This window comes from Ipomoea triloba, chromosome 8 (assembly GCF_003576645.1).
Source record: "Ipomoea triloba cultivar NCNSP0323 chromosome 8, ASM357664v1".
Classification (NCBI taxonomy): Eukaryota; Viridiplantae; Streptophyta; class Magnoliopsida; order Solanales; family Convolvulaceae; genus Ipomoea; species Ipomoea triloba.
This window is the reverse complement of record NC_044923.1, coordinates 15,999,424-16,011,756: the sequence shown is the minus strand read 5'-3', so window position 1 is coordinate 16,011,756 and position 12,333 is coordinate 15,999,424. Positions and strand designations below refer to the sequence as shown.

At 33.3% G+C, this 12,333-nt stretch overlaps 1 protein-coding gene across 1 annotated transcript; it reads left to right on the top strand.

Moving 5' to 3' along the window:
* Positions 1-11,223: 11,223 nt before the first annotated feature.
* Positions 11,224-12,333, top strand: LOC116027018. Its single transcript, XM_031268448.1, has 2 exons — positions 11,224-12,037; positions 12,137-12,333. Exons 1-2 carry the CDS (start codon positions 11,224-11,226, stop codon positions 12,331-12,333), a joined length of 1,011 nt encoding a protein of 336 aa, XP_031124308.1.

Sequence of the window (12,333 nt, the reverse complement as noted above, 5' to 3'; positions counted from 1 at the left end):
CTTTTTCTTCTCTCTTTCTCTCTCTCTCTCTCTCAGCTTTCTGAATAAATATGTATACATGGAGATTGAACATTCCATGAGAGAGGCTGTGCTTGATTTTCTCTTCATCTTTTCTCCTTTATGGATCCAAAGGCATTATATTGATCGTGATGATTGATGATAATCTACGGTGTGGTGTTGGACCATGATCCTATTACAATGTATGTATTAATTGTAACGTCAGATTTGAATCTTTTTTTAAACAAAATTTTCAAATACTATACAAAATATTTATACCATCTTTAATTTTCAAGGGTTAGCAGAAAGGAGAAGTGTTCAGTAATCAACTAGTGTTTAGGTGGAGGGGAGCTAGCAAACCCCCTCCAAAAAAAATCTAAAAATGAGCTAGAGCTAGCCAGTGGGCATGTAATGCCAATCATTATTGCATGGACTATGGTTCACACACAGGATCATAAATAAAAAGTGCATTTTTAATATATTAAAAATACATTATTATTGTACATAAAATATATTATTTAATTTACTTTCAATACAAAAATAATATATTTTTAGTATAATAAAAATGTACCTTATATTCATGGTTTACACAGCTATGTGGATCAAGACCCACACAGTAATTTGCCCATGTAACGAAGGTGGTAAAAGATCATAATTAGACCCACATACCAGGAATGCAACCCGAAGGTCTACGAGTTGGGAAGGCAATGAAAAATCATAGAAGGCCCATATGCATGGAAGATGACCCAATGGGGTAACATGCAATCATTATTACATGGACCATAAATAAAAAGTATATTTTTAATATACTAAAAGTACATTATTTTTGTGCATAAAGTACATTATTTTAGAGTACATTATTTTTGTACTAAAAGTACATTATTTGATATATACTATCAAATAATGTACCTTCAATACAAAAATAATGTACTTTTTATTTTTGGTCTACACAGTTGTGTGGACCATGGTCCATGCAATAATTTGCCGTTAACATGTAGGGAAGATGATGAAAATACTAGTTTGGCCTACACGTAAAGAATGCAGTCCAATGGGTTTGCAGGTAGAAAAGGTGTCAAAATCTTTGTTGGGCATACACATTGGGAAGACGGCCAAGATTGGGACCTAGAAAAAAAAAAAAAACTTGGTCCATTTTGTTGGCTTGATTGCTTGAACGGCAAATTATGCCGTGGACCCAGGTTGTGGATTTAGGTCTAATACAACGCCGTTTTACTATCTTTTTAAAAAAAAAATTACTAAACATATAGCTCTGAAATGTGTGAATGTGGAGGTTTCAAATTATGAATATGGAGTATAGAATTTGTGAATGTAGAGTTATGAATGTGTGAATCTGTAGTAGAGTTAACAGAGTTCTAGCAGCCCTGAAATGTGTGAATGTGGAGGTTTCAAATTGTGAATATGGAGTATAGAATTTGTGAATGTAGAGTTTTGAATGTGTGAATGCATAACAGAGGTAATATAGTTACTAAACATATAGCCCTGAAATGTGTGAATGTGGAGGTTTCAAATTGTGAATATGGAGTATAGAATTTGTGAATGTAGAGTTATGAATGTGTGAATCTGTAGTAGAGTTATAACAGAGTTCTAACAACTTATAGCCCTGCAATGTGTGACTGTGGAGTTCCCAAGTTATGAACATGGACTATAGGACATGTGAATATAGAGTTTTGAATGTGTGAATGCATAACAGTGATAATATAGTTACTAAACATATAGCCCTGTAATGTGTGAATGTGGAGTTTTCAAATTGTGAATATGGAGTATAGGGTCTGTGAATGTGGAGTTTTCAAATTGTGAATATGGAGTATAGGGTCTGTGAATGTAGAGTTTGTGTTCTGTTGCGATGAGGAGTCGTTAACGCCGTTAATTTTTATTTTTTTTTAAAAAAAAATTGCGAAACGGCGTCGTATTGGACCCAGGTCCACGGCATAACAACTGTGCTTGAACTCACCGCCTCCAATGTGGAGTGCAATCGGTGTCACTAGATCATAAAGTCTTTGGTCTAAAACTAAACATTATCAATTAAACCCATTTATATTTTAGTAGGATTGTTGAAATATCATGTAAACCATCATTTATTTATAATTTCACGTATAACATAAAAGCATAATATTTATTAAAATCGTCCATTAATTAGACTCAATTCATATTGCATAAATTAGAAATTAAATAATTAAACTCTATTCACATATCAATGAATTAATTAATTGATTAAATCTTGCCAAGACCTTGTGGTTTAGTGGCACTCGGTTGCACCCTCATATGGAAGGGGTCTCAGTGGAGTCGATATTAACTCTTTTGTGCTTTAGTAAGTTGAGAAAGTAGTTATAAACAAATACTACATTGTAATAGAGTCAGTAGTACTAAAAAAATTGATTAAATCTTACTTTATAAAAAATCAATTTCTTAATATTGCACAATTATGCCACGTTAAATTTCGTTCCAATGTTGAATATTACACTTGTTTTGCCAATTTGCGTATTGTGTATTGTCAAATGCTTACCTATTTATTAAGTAAAGAACTTATATCTCTATAAATTAAGGTACATGTGCTAGTTGTTATGCCATGGACCCGGGTGCACCTTGCAAGTGAACTCATGTTTGTGTTCACAATTTTAGAACTCTATGTTCATAAATTTTTAACTCTATATTCACAATTTTTGAACTTTATATTCATAAGTTTTTTAACTCTATATTCACAATTACGAAACTCTATGTCCACAATTTCAGAACTCTATATTCATAATTTCAAAACTCTATGTTCACACTTTCAGAAATTTATATTCACAATTTTATAACTCTATTCAACAGTATAACACAGTTTTTGAATCTATATAACAAAATTGTGAATATAGAGTTCAAGAATTGTGAATATTGAGTAATGTAATTTTATATATTAAGATTTAAAATTTTGAACATATACTTCTAAAATTGTAAACATAGAGTTTTGAAATTGTAAACATAGAGTTTTAAAATTGTGAACATAGACTTGAGTTCACATTGCAAGGTGGCTCAGATTTATAGCATAATTTGCCAACAAGTGCAATAACCGATATTGCACTTGACCAATATTAGCCCGATCCCTTTAAAAAAATTCTTAGGGTGTGTTTGGTTCGCATATAAGAATCGGAATCGGTATGGGTATCAAATACTTGGTAAGGGTAATGGGTTTTGGTGAAAGTATTTTTCATGTTTGGTAGTAGGATGAAATAGGAATGATTATTAATAGTTGGGGAAGAAATGAGGGAGGGGAATGAGACCCTTATTTCATTAGGGTATGGATTTTTTTCCAATTAATGGGGTATTCCAAACCCATAGTAGTATTCTAAAAACCTATCAATCAAACAATAACAATCACTTGAATACTTATACCTTATGCCTAAACCCACCAACCAAACATACCCTTAGTTCCGCCCATGTGTTTCAACGTCAACTATAATCTATCAACCTTACAATAAAGTAGTGGATTAAGTTTTTATAGAACTATCTTCAAAAAGAAGTTTCTATAGAACTAAATTTTCTTGGGCGAAGCAAAGCTCAAGAATTAGTTCAAATTGTAATGATTATATTGCAAATAAAGTCATAGAATGTTGTGGAAACGAGAGTGCTATATAGAAGAATGTTACATTTTATACTTTACTACATTATGGACATGATCTAACTACAATTTACATCAGCCTATTGGACCTTCGTGGCCCAACCCATGTCCATAAGGCCCCACTTCTCACCTCCAATAGTTATCGTAGTCCATATAGCTTTATCTATGGACCACAATCTAATTAAAAATAACATTATTTTGTGTAATTTTTTTCACACAACCTATTACAATATACATTTTTATAACTCATAATGTACCTTATTCTAACTTATAAAGTACATTATCTTATCCCAGAAATTTCATTATTCTAATACAAGGTACATTATTCTAAAACATAAAGTACATCATTCTAACTCATAAAATTCAACGACATCGTTTTGGACCCGATTCACACAATAATTTGCCTCCCACCTCCCTCTTGGCTCAATCTTATCATCTTCAACTCTACCAAACCTTCCAAAATTGATATGCACACCAAATTCACCATCTTGAAATATCCACATCCATAAATTATTATTAGAAGCAATTTTGTGAATTATCCTAGTCTATTTATTTATGGCAATTTAGTGTTGATAATGCTAAGCGGCAAAAGTAGAGCAGATCAAATGAAGCCATCTATTTATTTCTTAATGTTTGTGGTCCGTAATATTCCATTGTGGACATGGATCATCTGCTTGCTTCTTGTCTCCATTCTTCCATTCTAACTATAAATAGAATTCATCTAGGTAGTTCTAAATCATCAAACACAAAACATTTTCCTTTCCTCCTTCCTTTCTTGTTAACTTTTGAGTAGTGTTTAATGCATTACTAATACACGTTATTACAGAATAATTGTATAACTTTAAAAAATAACATCGTTATGCCTTGCACCTAAATACCAGAGAAATTGTTTTAAATGACAATGATACTTTTTTTATACCATAGGCTTTGTCTTTCTTTCCCAACATTTAGTACCACTATTTAAGAGTCCGTATTATTACTTTTTGTATTTAAGAATATTTATTATTGACTATGTAACTAATTCTATACATTTATCTAAGATCAAATCTTGTAATACTCCTTAAAGATTTCTTCTTCTTTTCTTTTTTTTTTTTTTAAAGAAAGAAAAACACTACATAAAACGTCCAACTACCCCCATCCCAAAGTCACTATTTGACTTCCAATTAAAGATTTCTGAATAAATAAAAGCATAAATTAAAATATTCAGCATGAAATTTCTGGTTAGTTAGAAGTTAGATATTATCCAAAACATGACATTAATTTAACCCAATGATGAAAATTATATATTCAACAACAACTCTTATTCAACTCATAACCAAATGTGGTGTAAGTGTAGAGACTTTTGTTCCCTTTAATAATATCTCAAACTTAAATTTTATGAATAAAATAACAGCAAGGACGTACTCTCAAAATGGGCTCAAAAAGATAATTTTTACTTAAAATCACTGTTGTAAAAATCGACATTTTCCCTAGGCCGAGATGAATTATCCCCTAAGCGGTTGGCTGCCTTGGTTCCCAAATCCCAACTCGGCCAAGTTGGCGGCGAACTCAACCGAGTTAACTCTTCCAATTCAGCCGAGTAGCTGAGTTAGTTAACCGCTTATGCGCTAGGTGCTATTCCCGTCCTACTAATGTCTAGCGACTAGTGCCTACTGCAACTATGCTTAAGATATAGCAATTTTTTATATAGTAAATGTAAGATACATATTAATATTTAGCCAATTTATTACAGTATTATGTTATTGTCTAATGACTCAAACTTAAAATTTTAAAAAATAAAATAAAATAAAATTCAATTGTCAAATTTCATACGCACCTAGACTTGAAGATAATTAAACAATATCATATATTCATATCATGTTAGTCATACTTTGAGCCTAGACTCAGATCAGAACTACTAGAATTTCAATGAATGCTGTTCACAACTACCATGTATGTCCAGTGTTCAACGAATGATGATCAAATAAATGTTTATTTTCAAGGATTAATCATGTTAAGCAACCCTTGGAAATGAAATAATTAACAATATCTTATGGATATATGACCTGGTCATTTATGCCTTTACCTAAATGAATAACATGCATGTCTTTAGTAATATATACTGACTTTCAAACAAATATATATATAATAATATAATGTTCAGTTGACATATGGAATCTCTAATTATAAAATGGAACATAAACCAATAATTTATTTCAGAGAAAATAATATTTTTAGTCCCTGAATTAATTTACTTTTGAAAATTTTTTCTCCGTTAATTGATTTAAACAGATTCAGTACTTAATTGTCCACTATGTTACACTATCAGTTTCTGGTGTTATATAATTATCAAATTATGTTAACAAGTTTTTTATGAAGTTCTTTTTTGTCATTTAGACTTAATATTGCCAGAGAATGGATGAAAACCAGGCGATTTTGTCCAGTGAAAAAAGGGTGGAGAAAGAAAAGAGATGCACTCAAAATGACTAAAATACCTTTTATTATTTTAAATATTCGTACACATAAGTTAAACACATGTATTTGAAAACAAAATCTAAATCTGTTAACTTTTTTAAAAAATTATTTAATATTTTAATGATGAATGTGACATTAAAATACAATTATTTTAAAACAAAAGTTAAATATGTTAATTCTAAAAATTATATTTGTGTTGTGCGTAAAAGCTTTCTTAAGTTGTAAATCTTCAGTGATCGTCGCTTGTAATGTGTATTACGTGATTGTACTAGAATACAGATAGAGAGAGAAGAGTGCACAGGAAAGGTTACGGGGAGAAAATACTCATTCATCTGCATTAACTGTTACAGGATACAAAGTATATACTTTCCTACAATGTAGGAAACTAACTAACTACTAATGATAATGGCCACATGACTAAATCTTCATAACACTCCCCCTTGGACATTATCTTCCTGTGATCATGCCTCGTTAAAAACCCTGCTAGAAAAACCCTGTGGGAAAAACCTAGTCAAGGAAAAGAGTACATGATATATGTAAAATCATGTGTTATAGTGGTTGTCACAAAAAAAACTTTGAGTTAAGAAAACCCGGTGGGAAAAACTTAGCTAAAAGAAAAATACAACCATACACCAAACATAAACCTTCAATCTTCAAGATTTTTGGGGTTTGCCTACGGAAAAATTTATTTGCAACTTTTCCCCTTTTGATATTAATTATTATGTTGCACTCATGTCTTGTTAAAAACCTCACTAGAAAAACCCAGTGGAAAAACTAGTTGAGGAAAATAGTACATGATATATATGTATTCATGTGTTGCACTAGTTGCCTCGTTAAAAAAACCTTTAATTAAGGAAAAAGAGTACAACTGGTCTCCAAGTCCAATCTTCAGGATTGATTCAAGTATAATCTTCAGGATTGATTCAAATGAATGACACCCCCCCTGAAGATAATAATCTTCAAAGTCTACATAAAATATTGCCATATATCATTTGTGCAACACAAGCTTTATTGTCCTCATATATAACCGTGGTGGTGAAACAAAGTATAACCAGTTACCAGTTTGGGGGTTGGCATTATGGGGATAAAATAAGACAACCAATACCCAAGTAGCCTAATAAAACCATACATTGATTTTTCACGTAAATTCCAAAATCTTTGTAACTCGAAGATACTAGAGGATATGTTAAACACCATTTCAATGTTTCATTGTAGGAGGAACACAAAATGTTGCTAGCAATTTCAACAATATTAGGCTTGATGCGATTATAGAACTTCAGGTCCTTAAATGGTGTTCTAACTACAATGAAGTAATTGATTTTTGGTCTAAAAAATATCCATATTATGTTCTTTGAGTCTAAACGGTTCCTTATCTACTTCGAGAGATTGAACAACCATTAATGTGACAAGTAAAAAATCTTCAAGACATTTTTCAAGTAGGCTAACTATTGTATAAAACTCCTTCAAGGAGAAGCTCAATCTTCAGGTCGAGACAATATTTGGTTTCCCAAGTCTTTTATTTTAAACCTTGTTTTTAGGCATGAGCTAACACCATTAAGCTCTTTATATATTTCATTGTATTTATATCAATCATATGGACTAAGTAGATGATAAATAACTCCATTAGCAACTCCTTAATGAGCACATAATGGCACATATTATCTACATATTCCTTCTTCAATCGAAAAAATACTTAATCAATTATTTACGTTTCGGGTCATATAAGGACCTTTAATTTGCAATTTGATAATATGCATTTTGCATTCTTCATTTTTCTCATTTCGAGAACTTTAAATCCTTTAGGGACTTGTCAAAATAAATATTAGCTGCATATCTGATTTGCTATTTACTGCCAATGATATTAAGTAGCGGAACTTAATGCCATTTACCGTGGGAGAGTATTTGATTAAAATCAATCAAGGGTTTCTGCGTAAACCCTTAGCTATAAAACTCGCTTTATCACACCACCTCATTATCCTTATTTCTCTTACGTACAAACACTGATTTATAACCAGCAGGGTTAACCTACAATGGTGTACGTGTTAAAAAGAGAATTTATTTTTGCGAGTTGATCTACGCCTTAATTGCTCATTATATGTTAAATAGTCATGGCACTTCTGGTGCCTAACTCTGAATCCAGATTATCATATCATGGAGCAATTTGTAAAGGCAATCATGTTGTCGACAACTATAAAATATTTTCATAAATTTCTCCCATATTTATAAATTCATGGCAATTTCTAAATCAACCAGATTGTGGTTATTTCCCAAAGATATTTTGATCTGGTCATTCCGCATCCCCAATATTATAATTATTTGGTATACCTTTAAGTTTACTGGGGATTTTCGCCTTCAAGACGAATGTCTTCAGGACATAATTATTCAATATATTTCAAGAGTGACAAAGTTTCTTTACTAGATCTAGTATTATAACTCATATCTTTTACACTTATAGATCTCCTACACTTCTGGCATCAAGGAGTATCTTTTATCTGGTCCAAGTTGGGAAAAGTTTACGGGACCTAGTCACTCTTTTATGATCAGTATGATCAATAGATATATTTGGCAGATTGATTATCACCTGAACTTCCAGTTCAGTCTAACTAGTACGTGGATTTTAAATAACGAAGATCTTTCCACTCCATGGAATTTCTCGGCATTCTATTAACTATTGGACTCTTATCTCCCCCTAATGCCGAGAAACGATCTTCATTAAGTATGTAGTCAGTGTACCTAATTATATATTGATCCCCTATTATGGGCTCTTGGTTATCAATAGACGGAGGTTTCATTGATATGATAGCCTTTTTTAGAGGTACACTGTGGTGGTGATATATGGAAATAAACTACACACTAAAAATAATGGCGCAGATAGGGAAATGTTTGTTTTGAACCATGTACTAGGTGTAAGGGAGTATAAATTTTAAATTAAATCTCAATATATGAGATAAAATTCAATATTCAAGACTCATGTCGAATAGTTTCTATAGCCAAAACTAGCAGTATAAATAGGCTTGTCCTTCGACAAATAATCATTGACTTATGAATCAAGAACAAGTCAATTTGATACTAGAGTCATATAGATTATATTGTCCCAGTGCTCTTATCATATAATAACTGCTATAAAATATAGGGTAAGAGATAAATCATAGCCTATAGCAAATAATTGTTATCCTTGGGAGCAAACTAATAAATGCTCCACTGTGATAACTCACATTGCCATAATGCATGAGATAACAATATGCGATGACATATGCACAAACCACAATTTGCATGCATTACAATTATACAAAATATCCTTTTAATCAATAAACATACACATTATCATATCTCATACATATATTAAAACCATAATTATATAAATTATGCGCATTTCAAAACTTAAATAATATATAATCTACTCAAAAGATGCCTAAATAATACTCCGTATATCATTTATATACACACAGGCAAATTCTTCAAGAAGCAGATTATACATACAAAAAGGCAACCACAAAACAAATAGAGTTAATTCCACTTTTGGTCCTAGACTTATGGGGCGTTTGACACTTTTAGTCCTCCATAATAAAAATGGTCAGATTCTAGCCATGCTTTTTGGACGTCGGACACTTTTGGTCCTCCGTCAGGTGTGCCGTCTGTTGGCCGTGAAGTGGATGGGCAATTTCGTCTTTTCACGTGGTCTTCTTCCAATCCCTCTTAGTCCACGGTCGTCTTACTTAGAATATTCCGGAGACCCCTAAACCAACACCAATTCGAAGAACCCTAATCAATTCGACAAGCAACATAGCAAAAATTCCGACCTAATCCGAACCAATTCCTACGTAATTCGAGCAATTCCCCCCTAATTGGAAGACCCACACCAAGCGAGGACGAAGAACGGCCAAGCACAATGGATGATTTCGGAGAAGGCGACAACGATACTCCAGGTAAAATTCGATTATTACTTATGTGTGATCTTTTTTATGTTCAGTAGGATTGTAATAGGTTAATTTGTTGTGGGTTGTTGATTTTAGATATATTTGCTGAGTTGTTGAGTTCTGTGCGTCTATACTGAACAACTAGTGCAAAACCCTAAGTAATGATGTGAAATAGGTTAAAGAAGTGTGGATTGTTGCTTGTATATATAGTTTCTGGTTATGTGTGTATGTAATAGAATAAGTTCAAATGCAGTAGCTTTAGATATACTGTACATGTCATTGACTGCCTGCTGTTTGCTAATATGGTGGGGTTGTTTGTTGGGGTTGGTGTTGCACTTTATGAAGTGCAGTACACTTCCCATTCATGTGGTGGTGTTTTCAAAACTTTGTATGTTTTTTAATTCAAACTGCTATGGACCACATTTGCTTTCTTTTTTAACACATGGGGACCACAAGTTGCTTTCAAACCTAAGTAATCCCTGTTTTTTGTTACACATGGGGACCAAATGTTCCAATCTTAGTGCCTTTTTAGTGCATTTTTGCTTGTATTGGCTGCCTTGTTGTGCTATGGTAGTTAAATGTTGTCTCCTTTTTGTAACCTTATTAAATAGATGGAGGATGTAGCTCAGGTGAATTCACTTTGAAGTTAAGACATGGTGGTTCTCTTAAAGCACAGGGAATAGGATATATAGGAGGGGTTATTAACAATTATAAATTGGACATTGATTTGTGGGGAATGATCACTCTTAGGGAAACAGTTGGGGAGTTGGGGTACAACATGTTAGACAAGTATAAATATTTCACAGTTATTGGGAGTGGCAGTTTATTTGAATTATCAAATGATAGTGACTGTTGGGCTATTTGCGATGTTGGAATGTTTCCCGAAGAGATTGAGATTTGGGTAGTAGGTGCTGTAGAAGGTGACGGTGGGGGATGTATAGAAGGTGAGGGTGAACCATCAACAGAAAATGAGGGTGAGTCAGAATCTGAGGAGGATTTAGATGACTTTGAGAAAAGTGGTGATAGTATTGGAGATGACCTAGAGTATGAGGCAAATGTAGATCAAACTGTGGAGTTTGAAGGGGTAACACAGAGTGGTCACCCTGATTCCAGAGGGCAGGCAACTAGGGTGAAAGGCAAAGACACTGATGAAGGCCTTCATTTGTCTGATGAAGACAGTCAGAAAGGTAGTGATGATGATTAAAATTTAAATGGCCTGAATTTAGGGCTAGTACTCAAATGCAATCCCCTAAGTTCTATGTTGGTTTAACATTTGTATCAAAGCAAGAGTTTAGAGATGCAGTTTACAATCATGCTTTCAACAATGGGAAGGAATTGAAGTTTATTAGAAATGACAAGAATAGAGTCTATGTTAGGTGTAGACAAACCGGTTGCCCATTTAGAATTAATGCTTGGAAAGTTAAAAATGCCATGACTTGGAGAATTGCCAGTTATCATGAGGAGCATGAGGGCTGTGGTTGGGTGTATGAAAACAGTATGGTTAAATCAACTAGGGTTGCAAAGAGATGGGTGAAAGAGATTGGACACCATGTCACCTGGACAACTGCAGAATTTAGAAAGAAGGTCAAAGTTGATGAGGGATTTGAGTTGTCTAGCAAGCAAGCCTACAGAGCAATGAAGAAAGCAAAGGCAATCCTTGATGGAGAAGCTGAAGAGTCTTTTAGAAAAATTTGGGACTACTGCTTGGAGATTGACAAAACAAACCCAAATACTTCATGCCATGTGAAAAAAACAGAATTACTGTATGATGGAAAACCAAGATTTCTAAGGATGTATTTCTGTTGGGAGGCTTCAAAGGAGGGATACAAGTTTTGTAGGAAGCTCATTGGAGTGGATGGTTGCCATTTGAAAACTAAGTTTGGAGGTCAACTGTTAATTGCTGTTGGGATTGATGGGAATGACAGTATCTTCCCGTTGGTGTATGCAATTGTTGAAGGGGAAACCAAGGACTCATGGAGCTGGTTTTTTACGTTACTTAAGAAAGACTTACAAATCACAGTAGAAGCACAACAGCAACTAACATTTATCTCAGGTGACTTTGAATAAGTGCACTTTGTTTGCTGCCTAAATGTGTAATCTGTCAATTCAAGTGAGTTGTAACCCTTTTTTTTGTGTTTTGTTTTTGGTGCAGACAAACAGAAAGGGCTCCTTCCTGCATTTCAAGAAGTGTTGCCTAATGCCTCACACAGATTCTGTGTCAGGCATCTACATGGTAACATGAAGCTGGCAGGATTTCTAGGCAAAGCAATGAAGGATGCTTTATGGGCAGCAGCCAAGGCCACAACAGTGAACAGCTTCAGTGATGCTATGACAGAAATCAAGGACTAA

What these genes read in the sequence shown, in the direction of transcription:
- LOC116027018 (XM_031268448.1), top strand. Translation starts at nt 11,224, where the DNA reads ATGCAATCCCCTAAGTTCTATGTTGGTTTAACATTTGTATCAAAGCAA. An exon ending in GCAACTAACATTTATCTCAG is followed by an intron (nt 12,038 to 12,136) that starts GTGACTTTGAAT and finishes TTTTTGGTGCAG; the next exon opens with ACAAACAGAAAGGGCTCCTT.